Source organism: Leucoraja erinacea, chromosome 20 (genome assembly GCF_028641065.1).
Source record: "Leucoraja erinacea ecotype New England chromosome 20, Leri_hhj_1, whole genome shotgun sequence".
Taxonomy (NCBI): domain Eukaryota; kingdom Metazoa; phylum Chordata; class Chondrichthyes; order Rajiformes; family Rajidae; genus Leucoraja; species Leucoraja erinaceus.
In genome coordinates, this window is record NC_073396.1 from 5,708,202 (window position 1) to 5,728,260 (window position 20,059).

At 42.2% G+C, this 20,059-nt stretch overlaps 2 protein-coding genes across 2 annotated transcripts in view; one reads left to right on the forward strand and one right to left on the reverse strand.

The window, feature by feature from the left end:
* Positions 1 to 785: 785 nt before the first annotated feature.
* Positions 786 to 19,923, reverse strand: bud31 (BUD31 homolog). Its single transcript, XM_055651082.1, has 5 exons — positions 19,896 to 19,923; positions 7,769 to 7,944; positions 3,728 to 3,850; positions 2,395 to 2,561; positions 786 to 1,190 (listed from the first exon to the last, which is right to left on the reverse strand). Exons 2-5 carry the CDS (start codon positions 7,860 to 7,862, stop codon positions 1,140 to 1,142), a joined length of 435 nt encoding a protein of 144 aa, XP_055507057.1. The 5' UTR covers positions 7,863 to 7,944; positions 19,896 to 19,923; the 3' UTR covers positions 786 to 1,139.
* zgc:112980 (uncharacterized protein LOC503706 homolog) overlaps positions 7,944 to 20,059 on the forward strand; it is a 53,097-nt gene continuing 40,981 nt past the window's right edge. Inside the window, exon 1 of the mRNA XM_055651080.1 lies at positions 7,944 to 8,001. The gene's annotated coding sequence lies outside the window, so the exon portion shown is untranslated. The remainder of the gene's footprint in view (positions 8,002 to 20,059) is intronic.

The window sequence follows — 20,059 nt, forward strand, 5'->3', positions numbered from 1 at the left end:
GGGCAATTTACAGAAGCCAATGACCTATAAACCTGCACATCTTTGGAATATGGGAGTAAACCGGAGGAACCCCACCAGATCACAGAAAGAACGTACAATCTCTGCACAGGCAGCCCCTGTAGTCAGGATCGAACCGGGGTCTCTGGCGCTGTGCCACCCTTTTCCTGCTTTATAAGTTCAAGTCCAAAATAATCAAGAATTCTTCTGGATATACCAGACAAAATATACAGTGACCATATTATATATATATAACTAATAACAATGTACAGGTCAGCTTTATTTGGTATAACATTTAACCGGCAATTCCAACACACCTATATCAAGCAAAATCATATAAACATTCCATGTAGATCCCATGAATTATTTAAAAATTGTAATGCCCAAGAAGATTAATATTTTCAGAAGCTCTGTGGGGAAATGAACAGAAACTTTATTTCGCATGTTTAAGAAGGAACTGCAGATGCTGGAAAATCAAAGGTAGACAAAAGTGCTGGAGAAACTCAGCGGGTGCGGCAGCATCTATGGAGCGAAGGAGATAGGCAACGTTTCGGGCCAAATCTTATTTCCTTCGCTCCATAGATGCTGCTGCACCCGCTGAGTTTCTCTAGCACTTTTGTCTAACTTTATTTCACAGTAACCTTCGGTACAGTTCGATAAGCAGTTTCAAAATGAAAATCTAGAGGACAATCAACGACATTTGTTATATAAGATAGTCTGATGTTGATGTAACTGTTATGACAAAACTAATCAGACCAAAGTAACACCAATCAACTATGCAAGGAAAGTTTGCAGGCTAAATCATTTATTGTTTTCCGAACTTAAGTTATACACAAGTCCAACAATTACATTACATCACCACAAACTACTCCACCATCGTGACAGGGTGCTTCAGAATCGGGGGCCTCACTAAACTGTATGTAATGTTGGGTGCGGTGTTGCTTTATATAGTTTACAACGTTCACAAACATTCGTTTTAAAAAAGTTTTAATTCACTCTGTTCCATAAAGAAAGCTGGTTCCATGAAGAAAGAAGTGAGCTACAGCGTTTACAGTCCATCTTACCATGGTCCATATAATTCTCGATTAGAAATAACATTGATTGCAAATAGATTAAAATCTACTTCATCCAAAAAAGAAAATTTATCCAGAGCAACCTCTGCATCCGCAGTGTGTGCATTCAATGATCCTCCCCTGTAAGGAAACAAATATTTTATTAAAAAAAGTATGAATGGTATTCATGGTTAAACTCCTTACATCCCATGCATTTGTTTTGCACCCAGTATCATCTACCCAAAACCCACCTCTATGTAACATACCTTGGCAACATCTTAAGGCAGGGGTCAGTTCCACAAATCTCAAGTTAGGATTATTTCATAGTGTGTTTTGTTTTTGCAGAATGCATAAGAATTCTCATGTTAATTGAAGAAGGGTTTCAACCCGAAACGTTGCCTATTTCCTTCGCTCCATAGATGCTGCCTCACCCGCTGAGTTTCTCCAGCATTTTTGTCCACGCTCATGTTAATAGATATATAACTTGGGAAGACTGGAAAGTTTTACTGTTAAAAGGAACTTTCAGTCATTCTAGCAGGAAAATCAGAACAAATCTTAAAGATATGGTCTCCTTTCATCGATTTACTACGTATAATATGGTGCAACATAACTCTGGTAATTAACCGTTTCAGAACTGGGTGTGGGGTGTGGAAAGTTATGAAGTAGGTATATCCCTTTTCTATTCTGTTCCGTTTCTTCTTTTCCCTTTTTTCTTCTTCTTTTCTCTCTTTTTTTTGTTTGAATTTTTTTTTATATATTCCTTTTTTTTTGCTTTTCATTTCTGGGCTTATCTTTTTTTCTACATCTCTATGGGCTCTTTCTCTCTATCTATCCACAAACTACCAATTGTTAACTTTTGGGGCCGACACATCACTATCATCCTTAATCTCTTCTTCTTTCTTCTTTTCTTGCGGCTATTATTTTTATATTGTTAAATTTATAACAAGAAGTTGTACACGAAATGTATTATATTATATACTATGGTTTATACGACTGTACATTACTTCTAATTTAAATTTTTTTTTTAAAAAAGGAACTTTCAGGGCGGCACGGTGGCACTGAGGTAGAGTTATTGCCTCGCAGCGGCAGTAGGCTCGGTTTCAATCTTGACTACGAGTGCTGTTCGGAGATTGTAAGTTCTCCACCTGACCACGTGGGTTTTCTCCGAGATTCCAAAGATGTTCAGGTTTGTAGGTTAATTGGCTTGGTATAAGTAAAAAATTATCCCTAGTGTGTGTAGGATGGTGCTAGTGTACGGGGATTTGCTGGTCGGTGCGGACTCGGTGGACCGGATGTGCCTGTTTCCGCACCGTATCACTAAACTAAACTAAAGCTGGAAACTCACCACCTCGAGCTTGCTTTTGGGGACTCGGCAGATGCAGTTTGTTCCAAAGTTGGTGTCTCGGGTTTGAATACAACGAAGACAGCACAGATTTTCATAGCCTTGCTTCTTCCACTTAGCAATCAGATTCTTGTCAGCGTATCCCTCCCTTATGCAATAATCATAGAGCTCTAGAATAAAAGGTTAGAATGTTATAATGCCACCATTTATAGTTAGACAAAAGTGCTGGAGAAACTCAGTGGGTGCAGCAGCATCTATGGAGCGACGGAAATAGGCAACGGAATAGGGAATAGGCAACGTTTCGGGCCGAAACCCGAAAGGGTTTTCGGCCCGAAACGTTGCCTATTTCCTTCGCTCCATAGATGCTGCTGCTCCCGCTGAGTTTCTCCAGCACTTTTGTCTACCTTCAATTTTCCAGCATCTGCAGTTCCTTCTTAAACACCATTTATAGAACAGCCATCTTATTGCAATACACAGAGAAACCAAGTCACACGCAGAAAAACTGAAAATAATCACAACTTTGCACTGCCATTTAATTACCCCAAATCACACATCCCAGACACAGTGGGAATAAATGTCAAGTATGTTAGTCTGTTATTCCCTCTTCACAGGGCAGGGCAGTTATGTCCAGTCAAATGCCTCTCCACTTTGCAAGCTGGTCAAAACTTCATCACCTTCCTCACAATTACCAATTAAAAATCATCAAGGGTGAATCGTCCACCAATAATCCACTTACTTTTTTTCATCAAAAAGAACAGAATCGTTGTCACTTTCTTTGAGCCAATATTCATCTTACACTGTAAATCTCTATAAGGTCAGCCCTTACTAACTCTCCATAGGCAAGTAGCCATAGGTAACAGATGCCCACATTCAAGAATCTGTTTATTTAATATAAGCTTCACAAAATCCTAAAAAGTAACTTGCCAGTTTCAGGCAGATATGGTAAAATCATTTAGGCTGGAACATGTCTCGGCAACAGTGGGAGTGTGATGGATACGAGACTAGTCAGCAAATAAATTACAGGACTGCTCTTCTGCAAAAGGCCAAATTGCCAAATTAATATTTTTATTATAAAGTATATTACGATGTTTCTGTGCGGGAATAAATTAGAACACAGTAAAAATTAACTTTCTTTCCAACAATTTAACCATCTCTAACATTATGAAGAATGTATGACACAGATTCTATAGAACAATTTCGCTTTTAGAGACAGAAAGTATTTATTGTTTAACAAGCAGACCTCCAGTGGTTTGTACATTTGATAGGAATTTATGGACACAGGTATAATTAGAAAACAAGTAAGCTGTGAAAAATGTAATATATTTAATATTCGTACCTCTACTTATCGCCTTTCTCTTGTAGAATAGGTCAAATATGTATCGTGTGCGTTGATGGTGGAGTCTGAAGATGGGCCACAATGATTCCACCTTCCTCTTTCCTTCATGGGGCTCAGTCTCAGCTGCAAGAAATGTCAAGTTAGTTCAGCGGAAATTTAAGTTCCAAGATTAAACATTTCTTTGTTTCAACAAATAGTTCTCAAAGGTAGTTGTAATGCACAAGATATCGACATGAATATAGAGTCTGTAGCTTTTTTCGGGTATGCACCAGTGTCCTCAGCTGAGGTTAGAAAGAAGTTTTTCACAAGCAAAGCATATTCTCTGACAGACGACATAGTTTAACACCAGATAATTTGAAAAAAAAGGGCTAATAATTATGTGTAAACTGGCAACTTTGGTCATTTAATGGAGTATACCTTTATATTATCATTTTTAACCATATTTTGGTGGCGGATTGCCTTTTTTGTCAATAAATGCCTTTTCCGGGCCTTTTTTGTAATTTTATTATGCATTTTTGCCTGCCTATTTCAGGGTTTATTAGTGCCTATAATCCTGGCTCTAGTCAGTACATATAATAATTAAACACACTAGAGATTGCAGATGCTGGAATCTTGAGCAAGAAAAAAAACAAAGTGCTGGAGGATCACAGTGATTCAGGCAGCATCAGGAAAATGTGGCTGTAACATTTTAGTTCAGAACCGTTCTTTCATACTGATTGTAAGGGGAGGGGGGTGGAAAGAAACCTGGAAGGGAGGATAAAGCCTGGTAGTAATAGGTTGAAAGCAAGAAAGCAGCAGGAATTCCAGAGGGGCTGCTGTGAGAGAGGGTCACTCAGAACTTTATTTATCAGGTCACGGACATGTCATTAGATCAAATAGGAAACATTCAGTCTGTTTCTTTTCCCTTTGACCAGTTGAGTGCTTCCACCATTATCTATTAGGTTTAGATTTATCATTGTCACGTGTAGCAAGGTTCAGTGAAAAGTTTTGTATAGTTTGCTATCCAAACAGATCATTTAATACTGGGTGTAAATACATAGAAACATAGAAAATAGGTGCAGGAGTAGGCTATTCGGCCCTTCGAGCCTGCACCGCCATTCGATATGATCATGGCTGATCATCCAACTCAGTATCCCATCCCTGCCTTCTCTCCATACTCCCTGATCCCTTTAGCCACAAGGGCCACATCTAACTCCCTCTTAAATATAGCCAATGAACTGGCCTCAACTACCTTCTGTGGCAGAGAATTTTTTTGTAAAAAATAATTTTCTCATCTCAGTCCTAAAAGACTTCCCTCTTATCCTTAAACTGTGACCCCTAGTTCTGGACTTCCCCAACATCGGGAATAATCTTCCTGCATCTAGCCTGTCGAACCCCTTAAGAATTTTGTAAGTTTCTATAAAATCCCCCTCAATCTTCTAAATTCTAGCGTGTACAAGCCGAGTCTATCCAGTCTTTCTTCATATCTTAAGTTTCTTCATGTTTTAAGTTTCATGTGCGATGCTCCGGTATTCCCTGGGAAACGTCTTCTCATTTTGCACTGTACAACTGTTGCTTTGCAAGATGACAATAAAGGTAGATTTGATTTGATTTGATATGAAAGTCCTGACATCTCAGGAATCAGTCTGGTGAACTTTCTCTGTACTCCCTCTATGGCAAGAATGTCTTTCCTCAGATTAGGAGACCAAAACTGTACGCAATACTCCAGGTGTGATCTCACCAAGACCCTGTACAACTGCAGTAGAACTTCCCTGCTCTTATACTCAAATCCTTTTGCTATGAATGCTAACATACCATTTGCTTTCTTCACTGCCTGCTGCACCTGCATGCCTACTTTCAATGACTGGTGTACCATGATACCCAGGTCTCGTTGCATCTCCCCTTTTCCTAATCGGCCACCATTCAGATAATAGTCTACTTTCCTGTTTTTGCCACCAAAGTGGATAACCTCACATTTATCCACATTACACTGCATCTGCCATGCATTTGCCCACTCACCCAACCTATCCAAGTCACCTTGCAGCCTCCTAGCATCCTCCTCACAGCTAACACTGCCCCCCAGCTTTGTGTCATCTGCAAACTTGGAGATGTTGCATTCAATTCCCTCATCCAGATCATTAATATATATTGTAAATAGCTGGGGTCCCAGCACTGATCCTTGCGGTACCCCACTAGTCACTGCCTGCCATTCTGAAAAGGACCCGTTTACTCCTACTCTTTGCTTCCTGTCTGCCAGCCAGTTCTCTATCCACATCAATACTGAACCTCCAATACCGTGTGCTTTAAGTTTGTATACTAATCTCTTATGTGGGACTTTGTCGAAAGCCTTCTGAAAGTCCAGATATAACACATCCACTGGTTCTCCCTTATCCACTCTACTAGTTACATCCTCGAAATACAACAAGAATACAAATACAAACATGTTAAAGTGCAGAGCAAACGGGGAGATTCAGAGTGTAGAATATGGTTCTTAACATTGTAGCGCACCAGCTCCAGAGACAAAATCCTTTGTCAGTTCTGTTTCAGTTTAGTTTAGTGTACTGAGGTACAGTGTAAAGCTTTGGTTGTGTGCTATCCAGTCAGCAGAAAACAATCATGATTACAATCAAGCCATTTGCAGTCTATAGATACACGAGAAGGGAATAACATTTAGTGCAAGGTAAAGCCACCAAAGTCCGGTCAAGGATAGTCCGAGGGTCACCAAAAGGTTAGATTGTAGTTCAGCACTGCTCGCCTGAATTTGGTGGTGTGCGTTTCTCCACAATGGGGTGGAGGTGAATTGGAGAATACCCTAGTTTATGGAAGGACTGAAGCCCGAGAAAGCTTGAAGGGAGGGGATGGAGGGACAAAGCCAAATCGTTCAGTGTTACCCGACTCCAAGGCCAACTTGCTGGATGTTATTTTCCATGGAAGACTCAATAGTCTAGCGTTTCCATAGCACGTGGGGTTGGTGTGGGCAGGTGAGGGTGGGGATGGGGATGGTGAGGGCGGGGGGTGTTGAGGGTGGGGATGGGGGTGAAGATGGCGAGGGTGAGGGTGAAGATGGGGTTGGTGGGTGATGAGGGGGTGGGATGGTGAGGGTGGGGGTGGTGGGGTTGGTGAGGGCGAGGGTGGGGATGGTGAGGGTGAGGGTGGGGGGGTGGGGATGGTGAGGGTGGGGGTGGGGGTGAGGGTGGGGGGGTGGGGGTGAAGGTGGGGTTGGTGAGGGGGTGAGGGTGGGGGGGTGGGGTTGGGGATGGTGAGGGTGATGGGGAGGGTGAGGATGGGGTTGGTGAGGGTGGGGGTGGGGTTGGTGAGGGCGAGGATGAGGTGGGGGTGAGGGTGGGGTTTGTGGGGGTGGGGTGGGGTGAGCATGAGGGTGGTGAGGGGGGTGAAGGGTGAAGGTGGGGATGGTGAGGGTGGGGGTGGGGATGGGGGTGAAGGTGGGGTTGGTGAGGGTGAGGGTGGGGGATGGTGAGGGTGGTGGATGGATGAGGGTGAGGGGGGAGGATGGGGTTGGTGAGGGTGAGGGTTGGTGAGGGTGGATGGTGAGGATGGGGTGAGGGTGAGGGTGAGGGTGGGGGTGAGGGGTGGGGGTGAGGGTGGGGGTGGGGGTGAGGGTGGGGGTGGGGGGAGGGTGAGGGTGATGGGGAGGTGGGGTTGGTGAGGGTGGGGATGGTGTTGGTGAGGGTGGGGTTGGTGAGGGTGAGGGTGGGGAGGGTGAGGGTGGGGGTGGGGTTGGTGAGGGTGAGGGTGGGGTTGGTGAGGGTGAGGATGGGGTTGGTGAGGGTGAGGATGGGGTTGGTGAGGGTGGGGGTGGGGTTGGTGAGGGTGGGGGTGAGGGTGGGGATGGTGAGGGTGAGGGTGGGGAGGGTGAGGGTGAGGGTGGGGATGGTGAGGGTGAGGCTGACGCTGGAGACTGAGGGTCCCCACCCGCCTCCACAGACGCTGCCGGGCCCGCAGTTCCAGCAGCATCTTCTGCCCGGACCCACTTGTAATGGCGGCCACCTCATCGCCGAGCCGCGCCTCTCCCTCTCTCCCCCTCCGCTGTCTCCCACTCACCCTCCCTCATCTTCTGGTCCAGCTCGTCCAGGGTGGGCTCGATCAGCTCCCAGCCGTCGGGCGGCGGTTTGCGGCTCCGTTTCACCTTCGGCATCGCTGCGGCTTCTTCTCCCTCTCCCTCTCCCTCTCAGGCCCAGCGTCGCGCAGATCACACGTCACCGGCCTGCAGAGGGCAGCTGCAACAAGAATGCACAACACACCGGAACAACACGGGTTATAACATATAAGTTAAGGTAAGTAACCAGGAGATGCAAATTCTGGCGTGTGCCAAAGATAATACAGCCCTTTTGACCCACACTTGTCCCATATGTCACAATAAACTGGAAGAATAAAGGCTATAATATATAATATCATGCAAATAACCAGGAGATGCAGATGCTGGTGTATGCCAAAGACACACAAAGTGTCATAGAGTCATACAGCGTGGAAACAGGTCCTTCAGCCCAACTTGCCCACACTGACCAACATGTCCCATCAACAATGTACAATAAACTGGAAGAATAAAGTTTATAACATATAATATAATTAATGTAATATAATAACAAGGAGATTCAGATGCTGGTGTATACCAAAGATGCACACATCATTTCATAGAGTGATAAAGCAAGGAAACAGACCCTTTGACCCAACTTGCCCACACCAACCAACATGTCCCATCTAGACTAGTCCCTCCACCCAGATTTGGCCCATATCGCTCTAAACCTGTCCTATCCATGCACCTGTCCAACTGTTTCTTAAATGTGCTTAAAACTTTGTTTTTTAATGTTAAAAAGTCACAGCAGCGTGTTCATATGCCCACCATTCTTTGTGTAAAAAAAATCTTGAAAAAAGACAGTTGCCCCTGAGGTTCCTATTAATTTTTTCTCCCTTCACCTTGAACCTATGTCCTCTCGTTCTTGATTCTCTTACTCTGGGCAAAAGACTGTGCACATTTACCTTATCTATTCCTCTCATGATCTTATACAGCTCTATAAGATCACCCCTTATCCTCCTGTGTTCCAAGAAATAAAGTCCTATTCTGCTCAACCTCTCCCCATAGCTCAGGCTCTCAAGTCCTGGCAACATCCTTGTAAATCTTCTCTGCACCCTTTCCAGCTTGACAACATCTTTCCTGTAACAGGGTAACCAAAACGGAACATGATACTCTAAATGTGGCCTCACCAATGTCTTGTACAACTTTAACATGACCTCCCAACTTCTACACTCAATACCTTGACCAATCAAGGCAAATGTGCCGAAAACCTTCTTGACCACCCTATCTACCCATGACGCAACTCTCGAGGAACTCCGAGACCCTTCTGCTCTACAACACTCCCCAGAGCCATGCCATTCACTGCCTAGGTCCTGCACTAGTTTGACCTCCCAAAATGCGACACCTCGCACATCTCTATATTAAACTCCATTAATCATTCCTCTGTCCACCTGCCCAACCATTCAGGATCCTGCTGCAATTTCGAACAACCATCTTTGCTATCGACCACACCACCCACTTTAGTCACATCAGCAAATTGCTGGAGTAACTCACCGGGTCAGGCAGCATCTCTGGAGGCGAGAAAAGATCAGGACCAATCAGGGCCAGGTAGGTTAATTGTTGGCTAGGAGTGGTCTTTTTTCGTGTCCTGCTCTTCACTTCTCTCCCCACCCCTACTTTCAGTCTGAAGGGTCCCAACCCAAAACGTCACCAATCCTTTTTCTCCAGAGATGTTGCCTGACCCACTGAGTTACTCCGCACTTTGTGTCTATCTTTAGTAAAAAAAACATCATCTGCAGGTCTTTGTTTCTAGATAACCTCTTCTGCACCCTCTGCAGATTAGTGTTTAAGTGAGAAAGTTTCCAGAGTATTTGCTTGTCATATGTACCAACAATGGAACAGTGAAATTCTTCCTTACTAATTGAGACATAGCTTTAAAATTATGATTTCACACAGCATCGTGGTCAGCAACAAGGTGTGATACATTTTTAGAACCAATGTTTGGGTATAAGAATATTTGCAAATCCCTATTCATGCCATTGAATTTTGATAGCCAAAGAAAATAAATTATCTGATGTGGTACTTTGTTCTGTCAGCAGATGGTAGCATTGCCACAGCAATATGCAGCAATTTTGTACATTCCAGACAACATGTCAAGGCCATATACCAAGTCAAAAATAACAAGGCCTCAAGAGAAATCCATCCAGGGACCAAAGCAATCCTTCCAGGTTAGACATAGGTTTACGTGCACCTCCTCTAATCTCATCTACTGCATCAGGTGTTTCCACTGTGGCATCCTATACATTCTGTACAGACTCTGCTTCGCCCAATACTTGTGCTCAGTCCACCAAGGCCTGCTGTTTCTCCCTGTTGATAACCATTTTAACTTCCAGACTGGCCTTTCTGTCTTGGGCCTCCGATCCCCCATTGCCAGAGAGAAGCCGCACGCAAACTGCAGGTACAAACTCCTCATATTCTGCTTGGGTAGCTTACACACCAATAGTATGAACATTGAATTCTCCAATTTTAGGTGACCTCTAACACTACCTCTCCCCCTTCTCCCTCACACACACCCACCTTTCCCCACCACCCCTTGGGCCTCACCTGGATTCATACCTGTTTCTCCCGTCCCCCTCTCACTCCACCTACATTCCTTCTCTGGCTTCGAGAATTCGCAGCCCTTCAATCCTTTTGTCTCACACCATCTGTTTTCTTATCTCTGGCCTTTGTCCAACCATCTATTCAGTTCCGTTTGCTTTATTGTCGTGTGTACCGAGGTACAGTGAAAAGCTTTTTGTTGCGTGGTATCCAGTCAGCAGAAAGACAATACATGATTACAATCGAGCCATTTACAGATGCATAATAAGGGAATGACGTTTAGTGCAAGGTCTGAACAAGGATAGTCTGAGGGTCACCAATGATAGTAGTTCAGGACTGCTCTCTAGTTGTTGGTAGGATAGTTCAGTTGCCCCATAACAGCTGTGAAGGTACTGTCCCTGAATCTGGAAGTGTGCGTTTTCACACTTCTATACCTTTTGTCCAATGGGAGAGGGGAGAAGAGTGAGTGACCGGGGTGCGACTCATCCTTGATTATGCTGGTGGCCTTGCTGAGGCAGTGTGAAGTGTGAATGGAGTCAGTGGAAGGGAGGTTGGTTTGTGCGATGGTCTGGGCTGCGTCCACAATTCGCTGCAATTTCTTGCAGTCTTGGATGGAGCTGTTCCCAAACCAAGCTGTGATGCATCCTGATAAAATGCTTCTATGGTGCATCTGTAGAAGTTGGTGAGAGCTTTAGGGGACATGCCAAACTTCCTAAGCCTTCTAAGAAAGTAGAAGCGTTGGTGTGCTTTCTTAACTTTGTTTGAGTCTGAAACAAGGACCCCCCCCCCCCCCCCTAAAACATTGTCCATTTCCCTCCCCAGATACTGCTTGACCTGCTGAGTTACTCCAGCACTTTGTTTTTTGCACTTGATGTTCTGCAGAAAATAAAGATCAGAAATTCATAAACCAAATATCTTTTATCAGTCTGAGACAAACAGCATGCAACAACAGTGTTAACATCAAGGCTCCAGTTTGGAGTAATCTTTTGAAGGGAAATTTGCCAGATTCTTTAGTAATCTCCCTTTCAAAAAGAATCCAACATTTCTTGTTTTTTTTAACTGAAACATCAAACGCCTATTTTCTCGGAATTGCCGTCACTAAGTAAACGCCATCTTAATTTTAAATAACAATTAAACAAATCACTTAATGACATGATGTAGAGTGGTGGCTTGTCTGTTTGTTCTCAAGGTTGTCTCATGGGAATACCCAGTCACAGGTTCAGCATTGAAAGACAATGGGAGGGAACGACACAACATATTGATGAGCGAGTCATCTCAGACTCCATTGAGGAACAGACTATAACCACAATGCAGTAATCAGCACACAAAATGTGTAGGAAAGAACAGCAGATACTGGTTTAATTTGTGGTAATTAGCACGACTGTGGGACCTGCATTCCGACATGACATGATGGTACTAAGAACAGAATATAAAACCTACACTGAAATAAAACTAATTATGCATTTTAAGTTAAGAAAGACAGGCTCGTTAGCTGCAAACTATTAGTTTAGTTTAGTTTAGTTTAGAGATACAGTGTGGAAATGAGTCCGTGCTGACCAGTGATCCCCGTACACTAACGCTATCCTACACACTAGGGACAATTTACAATCTTTACCAAAGCCAATTAACTCACAAACGTGCACGTGTTTGGAATGTGGAAAGAAACAGGAGCACCCAGGGAAAGCCCGCGCGGTCACAGGGAGAACGCACAAACTACGTTTTCTTCTAAAACTGCTGCTATGATCTAAGTAATTGTCACGAGAATTTGTTTATCTTAGTGTGGTCGATGTATAAATGGGGAGTCTTGTTAAGGCCGAGGGGCACTTTTTTTACATAAAGGGTGGTAGGTATGTGGAATGAGGCAGGTACCATCACAATGTTTAAAAAACATTTGGACAGGTACATTTGGACTAAGATAGGTTTAGAGGGATTTGGACCAAACACAGGGAGGTGATGTAAATGGAGCATGTTGGTCAGGTTGGGCAAGTTGCGCAGGAGGGCCTGTTGTTTCCATGTTGTTTAACTCTATGTTTCACTAAGAAAGGCATGAGACTCGTTCCACTCGCGACACTTGTGTATTGCCTAGATGAGGTGTACTATACGATTTTACCGTGTTGTATGCAAAACAAAGCATTTCACTGTACTTAGTTACATGTGACAACAAAGTATAATTGAATCCTTGAATCGTTGAATCATTCTTCAGTCTTCAGAAGGGTCTCGACCCGAAACATGACCCATTCCTCTCCAGAGAAGCTGACTGTCCCGCTGAGTTACTCCAGCATTTTGTGTCTACTTTCGTTGAATCATTGAACTGTTCTTTCTCATTCATTGATCGAAATCCTCAAAATACTCTTGCATCATCACAACAAACCAAAGAAAATGCTGGAACTTTGAATAGCAAGACATGGCACTTGTCGAAAATGCCAAAACAAAATGAAACGCTGTAAACATCCTGCAGATCAGGCAGCATCTGTGGAGGGAGAAAAACCAAATGCAGGTGGATGACTTGACTTTAGAAATGAAACAGAAAATGTTAGAAATACTCAGTAGGTTAGGCAGCATCTGTGGAAAGAAAAGCTGAATAAATGATTCAACTTAAAGAACCTTCATCAGTAAAATAAAAAAATTAATGAGCGAGAGAAACTCAGTGCAGCATCTGCGGAGGGAATGGGCAGGTGATGTTACGGGTTGGGACCCTTCTCTCGGTCTGAAAAGGGGTCCTGACTCGAAATGTCAACTGCAATTTCTTATCAAAGAACAAATGTAGTTGGTCAAAAGCTATTTGTACTGGCAATGGTACAATGAAATTCTTACTTTCTGCAGCTTTTCCAGCCCATAGAATAGAATAGAATAGAATCTTTATTTGCCACGCAACCAGGGTTGGTGGTATTTGGGTTCGGTACATGATGGTACACTGCTTTAGTTACATACCACTAATAACACAGATCACCGTAATAAAGTGCATCCATACCACATCACAAATCTCACCAACAATACATAGTGCAAAAGAACAAACAAAGACCATAGACAAGACACTGTATACATCAAAAGTCATATTATTGTCTGATTATTGGACGGAATTAAGAGTTCTTATTACATCAATGTAATAGCACACAAATAAATATCTAATAATCAACAGTACAATAAATAAATAATGAATAATACTAGGTAACCAGACCATAATAGTGCAAAACTGAAGTAAGTTGTGCAAGCAAAACAAAATCCGTAATAGATCATAGTTGCTGAGATAGGGTTGTGGTTAGGGTTGTGCAGTGTGGTTCAAGAGACTGATGGTTGCTGGAAAGAAACTATTCTTGAGCCTGGAGGTCACAGTTCTTGCACTCCTGTACTCTCATCCCGTTGGTAGCAGCAAGATGAGAGCGTGGCCAAGATGCAGTGTGCCTTTGATGACGTTAGATGACTTTTTGAGCAGTGCTTCCTGTAGATCCTTTCAATGGCGGGAAAATTAATATTAATACCCATGACAGACCGGGCAATGTCCATTGCTTTCTGCAGCCTCCTTTTTTGGGGGCGTTCAGGGGTGTTGGGGAAGTATACTCCATATATTGCTTAGTATTTATTTCTCACACATTAATAAAACAAATTACCCGCTCTATATAACTTTGATTTTTTTTGGAGTTGCTGTGAATAATGTAACTGCTCCATTTCATACATTACAACAGTGACTACAATTGAAGCTCCTTGGCTCTAAAGAACTATTGCCCCATGTGTGTAGGACAGGAACAGTGTACAGATCGGTGGGCGGCGTGGACTCGGTGGGCCAAAGGGCCTGTTTCCACAAGGAGAACTAAAAATAAGAACAAAGGCATTACAGCACCGCAGTTGGCTATTCAGCCCATCAGTCCATGTTGTGCTATCAACAGCAGCAGAGGTAATTTCAAAGGATTCAATAGGCTGCATGAACGGCATGGAGTAGAATCTTGGCAGCAACCATCTAATTGGCACACACAGTGACACTTAAAAATATTAGAACACAACTAACAGATGGCATGAACATTATCAGCAATAATACCAAATGCATCTTATACATCAAACATAACTTTGAAATTTGTAAGATGATATCCCAATGAAAATCTAAATATTAGAACAATAACACACAGTCCAGAAGTCATTTTTCAATTACTTGTTTAAAATTCAAAGCTATGTCTTCCAAACTAATATTTAATCTTTTTTTTAGTTTACACAACAGGAATCAGTTCTTTTCATGCAGTTTTTTTATATGCGTTATTAAATCCAGGGTTAACATAATGTTGAGTATTTTAAAAGCTTCAAAGAAAATTCCCTACCATGTAAAAAAAAATTGCTTAGATCTGCAATGCCTTATCATTTTGTAACAATTTTACTTTGAAATTAAAACATTTTATTTAAATGATATCTCAGTATGTATTGTAATCACAAATCACATTTATTTAATGTTGTAAGTTTTTAAAAAGGAATGCCAAATTCATAGAAACCCATACTAAATAGAAACTCTAATACTTTAATTCTACCTTTTCGAGTTGATCTTTTAAATGGTTAACTACAGATATCTGGAAAATCAAGTTTGTGACCTGAAATATTAATCATGATTCTGTTGCATGACCTGCTGAGTTTTTCCACCATTTATGTTTCTATTTTAGTTTGGAGCACTTGAATTTATTTTGTAAAATAACCTATAGGGTTTTTTTTTAAGAAAATCGTCACATATTTAAGTTGTTTCTCTCTTTCTACATTGCAATATTCCATTTAGTGGAGCATTGAAATGAAATGATGTAGATTTAAACAAATTAAAGCCTGTAGGTTATACATATGTGAAGTTCTTTGATGATGTTTTAGTGTTCCTCAGACAAGGTAGTTCCTAGGTAATTATTGCAAAAATTGGGGTGTCTGAAAAGGAAAAGCTTACTTGGTTCTTGGTTTCAGCTGACAGTGTGGTGTGAAGAAAATAACCTGCTCCTCAACACCTTAAAGACAAAGGAAGTAATAATAGACTTCAGGAAGAACAAAACGGACATGGTACCATTGACTATCAGAGGGGACTGTGTAGAGAGGGTGGCGGATTTCCGCTTCCTGGGAATCCATATTGAGGAGGACCTGACGTGGAGCGTGAACACCACTGCGCTGCTGAAAAAGGTCCAGCAGAGACTGCACTTCCTGAGGGTGCTCAGGAAGAACAACATCACTCAGAGACTGCTGCTGTCCTTTTATTGGTGCTCCATTGAGAGCATACTAACATACTGTGTATGCGTGTGGTACACCAGCTGCACAGCGGCTCAGAGGAAAGCGCTCCAGAGGGCCATTGACAACGCCCAGAGGATTGTCGGCTGCCCTCTCCTTACCTTGGAGGACTTACACAGTTCCCGCTGCACCAAAAAAACCCAGAATATCATAAAGGACATTTCCCACCCCGGACACTCCCTGTTTGAACTGTTGCCGTCAGGCAGACGGTACAGATCTACAAGGACAAGGACGAACAGACTAAAAAACAGTTTTTATCCCACTGCTATAAAAGCACTAAATGTAGCCGCCAAGGAACGCAGGGGCGATACAGACTAAGGGACTGTGGTAACTGTGAAATCGACAGAAGGATGGAGGGTTGGGTGTGTATGCGTGCTTTGTTCGTGATATTTATTTAGTTGTTTATCTTTAATATTTTACCTTGTATGTATCGTTAGCTTTTAGAAATGTTTGAATGCTGCACTGACTGGCTGACATTTTAAATTTTGTTGTACATGGTTCATGTTACAATGACAATAAAGAAACTATTCTATTCTATTCTATTGGTCCTCCAAAATATTCCAAATGGAATTTAAACTGAAATTATATAGCTCTTAGCTAAGATCACATCCTCCATCACAATCCCTTGGCACATAAATCCACGTTTGGTACAATCAGGTTTACTGTACATAGAACATCATATGTTAGATTGACCGAATGGCCTTCTTTCTTTGAATAGTCTTCATTTCAATGAACTGCTCAATAAAAAAATCTTGGAAGAAAAGTACTATTTCAACACACACAAACACATGGGAGAATGTTTCAAAAAGAAAGTCATCTAAAGTGAATCGCAGGGCAATAACTGCAATTCCCTGCGATTCACTTTTTGTTACTTACTTTTCGCAAAATCATTTTCCCATGTGTGTGTTGAAAAAGTACTTTTCTTTCAAGATTTGCTTTTATTCATGTTTTGAGCAGATTGATACAAGAAAACCAGGGTTTTGATTACAATAGACAATAGGTGCAGGAGTATGGCCATTCGGCCCTTCGAGCTAGCACCGCCATTCAATGTGACCATGGCTGATCATCCCCAGGTATTCCAGATTACCCTGGAATATCATCTTTAGAGGGATTAAAGCGATTTGTTTCTATAACCAGTCTTTACTAAACCTTCACTGGTGTGGCCTTTATGGCTGATGTTCATTCTCCACTGAAGAGTTCAACACCTGGAATCTTGCCTAACCATTGACCTATCCTGATTTTTCTGAGGTATAAATTAATAAATTTTCAAATGAGGCTGTTGTTAAATGGTCCAGCTATCACATAGACACAGGAAGCATGATATAACTAGAACCATGTAAACCGTCTCAACAGTTTAATGTCATTTTAAGCCGCAACCTCTTTTGAGACTTTGTAAAGCTAAAATGACTTGAAGCAGCGTGGTCCATTGCATTAGATTGGCTTCTTATGGCAAGATGCTTCTACATAACCAACTATAGGGCTGGCATGGGGTTCTACAAGAGCTAGCTTGTACACAGTGCCTGTCATAAAATGCCATTAATACATGGCGATCCACTTCTGAGTAGCCAGCTGGGGTATAATGCTACTGAACACGTTTTGCACATGTCAGTTTAGATTACAAATGGTGGAGATTGTAAACTTGCCATAGACTCTTTCATTTAAATTTATGAATGTGTAAGTAAAAAAACCTACTGAAGTGAGGACTGCAATACAACCTGACTTTACACTACTTGTGTCCGAGAGAGGCGAATAGAACTTATTGATCTTCCGTAAATCTGATCAGCATGAGGCAAGCAGGTTATTAGAGTCAATTTTGGCTTGTAAAGCTTTTGGCTTTGCTGACTATATCAAAGGCCCTTGTGAGATCAACAAAGACACAGGAAACACAAAGTTTTGTTCTCAAAACCTTTTATGAATGTCTTACAGGAAAGACCCTGGTGGTAACACTGTCATCTTTGAATCCACACTGCCTATCAGTGTGGATTCAGAATTTTTCAGCATATGCTCATTGAAATAACAAAATAATCCTAGCAAGTATCTTCTCTGCAAAGACAGGTAGAGGAGTCTTGCACACATACCTATTGTTCTTGTGTTTAAATAAATGGCTAATGAGTCTTTTAATTTTGAGGAATTCACCATTTTTTGTCACATCAACCAGTAAAGCACAGAAATGTTGCTTGCTTGTGCCTGTAAAACTTTATCTATCTCACCAGATATAGCATCTAACCCTGATACTTTACTCCTGATAGGTGTGAACATTTCGTTGTTCACTACAGCAAGGTATACTGGATTAAATCAAGAATCACTTGATCTATCGCCTCATGTTTTCACTGCAATCAGCAGCGTCTTAGCATAGATAGACTGTTATATCCATGAGGATAGTTCAACAACTTCTATTTATGTAGCCCTGTTGACATATAATTGAATATGTCAGTCCCACTGCTGATATTTCTCTGTCTTCTTGAATAGTGAAGCTTTTGCTGAATCCATCATGAAGGACATTGGCAATCCTAGTTGTGGAGACACATATGTCAAAGCCTTGCGCATGAATGTCTTCTGCTTGACACACTTTTGGTCTGCAGATCGATCAACTTGAACTGGCCTCAGATACCAGAGATAACTGCAGTAAAGCAAGTAAAAAGTATTCCCCTCACCTCCATTTAGGTATGTTACAATACTTACTTTCAGCGGCGCTGCAATTCTGCCTCTGGCCGTGTGCGTGATTTTGGTGCGTTTGAGGGGGGGGGGGGGGGGGCGGGCGGTGTTAAAACGGGTTTTTTTCCGACCTGGTCCTGAATTATATTTTGTTGGAGTGCAAGATGTTGCTAAAGAATTGTTCCGACGGCCGTTCTGTGTGTTTTAAAAGAAAATTTGCCCAACAAGTTAATCGCTGGAATTATTTTAAAATCAGCTTCTGAAGCCATCAATGCCGGCAACGGGCTGGATTTTATGTAGGGGACAGGTAAAAGAAAGTAGTTTATTTTTATGTATAGAAGTGTTTCTTAAGATGTATTTAATTCACATTTTAAGTTGCGAAACGGTGATTTTTCCCCCTGAAGAACCGGCAGTGTATTTGCTGCCAATATGGGGGTATAAGTTCACCGCAACCTCAACGTTCCAAATGGTCCCATTCCAGAAAATCCCACTCGCAAGCTGATTTAAATGGCCATTAATTTACAGGTATTAAACATTAAATTCCTTCCATTTGGCCTATAAACCCATGACAATGAGATTTAAAAATTATGTTATATTGTGAATTCTTGTGTGAATGTTATTTGGACACTTAGGCTATTTAAAAATGTTAATCTATTCTTAAGAAATGGACAGATGTTTAGATCTAGTAATTGAATTTTGTAATTAGCTACAATTAGGTAACTAACTAACTATATGCTTTAATTTCAAGTCATCTAAGTAAGATTGTTTCATAATTGTTTCAGAATGCTTCAATCTAAAATAACTGAACATTTCTTTCAGTTATCTTAAATTTTAAGAATGTTATGGGCTTTAAAATGTTCTCGATCACAGCTTTTGTGTTAAGTCAATGAAAAAGCAAGATGCCAATTTCCGAGTATGAAAATGGCCATAACTTTTTTAATACTGAAGATATGAAAGTGAATTAGGTGTCAAATTAAACTTCTTTTTATGCTTTTATCTGATGGGATAAATTAAAGACTTGATTTATAAAATCTCAACATTTTGTAACATTGCTACTCCATTCTCAGATTCAGATTCAGATTCAATTTTAATTGTCATTGTCAGTGTACAGTACAGAGACAACGAAATGCATTTAGCATCTCCCTTGAAGAGCGACATAGCAAACGATTTGAATTTAAAAAAAAAATAATAAGTCTCCGGGGGGGGGTGCGGGGGTGGTGATTGGCAGTCACCGAGGTGCGTTGTTGAGTAGAGTGACAGCCACCGGAAAGAAGCTGTTCCTCGACCTGCTGGTTCGGCAATGGAGAGACCTGTAGCGCCTCCCGGATGGTAGGAGGGTAAACAGTCCATGGTTGGGGTGAGAGCAGTCCTTGGCGATGCTGAGCGCCCTCCGCAGACAGCGCTTGCTTTGGACAGACTCAATGGAGGGGAGCGTGGAACCGGTGATGCGTTGGGCAATTTTCACCACCCTCTGCAATGCCTTCCGGTCGGAGACAGAGCAGTTGCCATACCATACTGTGATGCAGTATGCTATCCTCTTCTATCCTCCTCATCTCCATCCTACTCTCCTCACCCATATTCTATATATACTCACCTCCATCTTTCAATCTGCCCCATCTCCATTTTACCCTCCTCATCTCCGTGCTGATCCCCCCCTCGCCTCACCTGTTTAGGACGGTGTTAACCATTGGTGTCTGGGCAACCTCAGACTCCGGAGACTCCATGGACCGGTTGCCATGGCGACGCGCCCCGGAAGCGCTCGGCAGCTGACCCGGAAGCGCCGGCGGCGGGCAGGTGGAGGGCGCTAAATACGAAGGCGGATTGGAACG

Coding starts and splice junctions, on each gene's coding strand:
- bud31 (XM_055651082.1), bottom strand. CDS start 7,862: ATGCCGAAGGTGAAACGGAGCCGCAAACCGCCGCCCGACGGCTGGGAG. Junction 3,851..7,768: donor GGACCAGAAGATGAGGGAGG/GTGAGTGGGAGA, acceptor CATTTCTTGCAG/CTGAGACTGAGCCCCATGAA. Junction 1,191..2,394: donor CCAAAAGCAAGCTCGAGGTG/GTGAGTTTCCAG, acceptor GTTTCCTTACAG/GGGAGGATCATTGAATGCAC.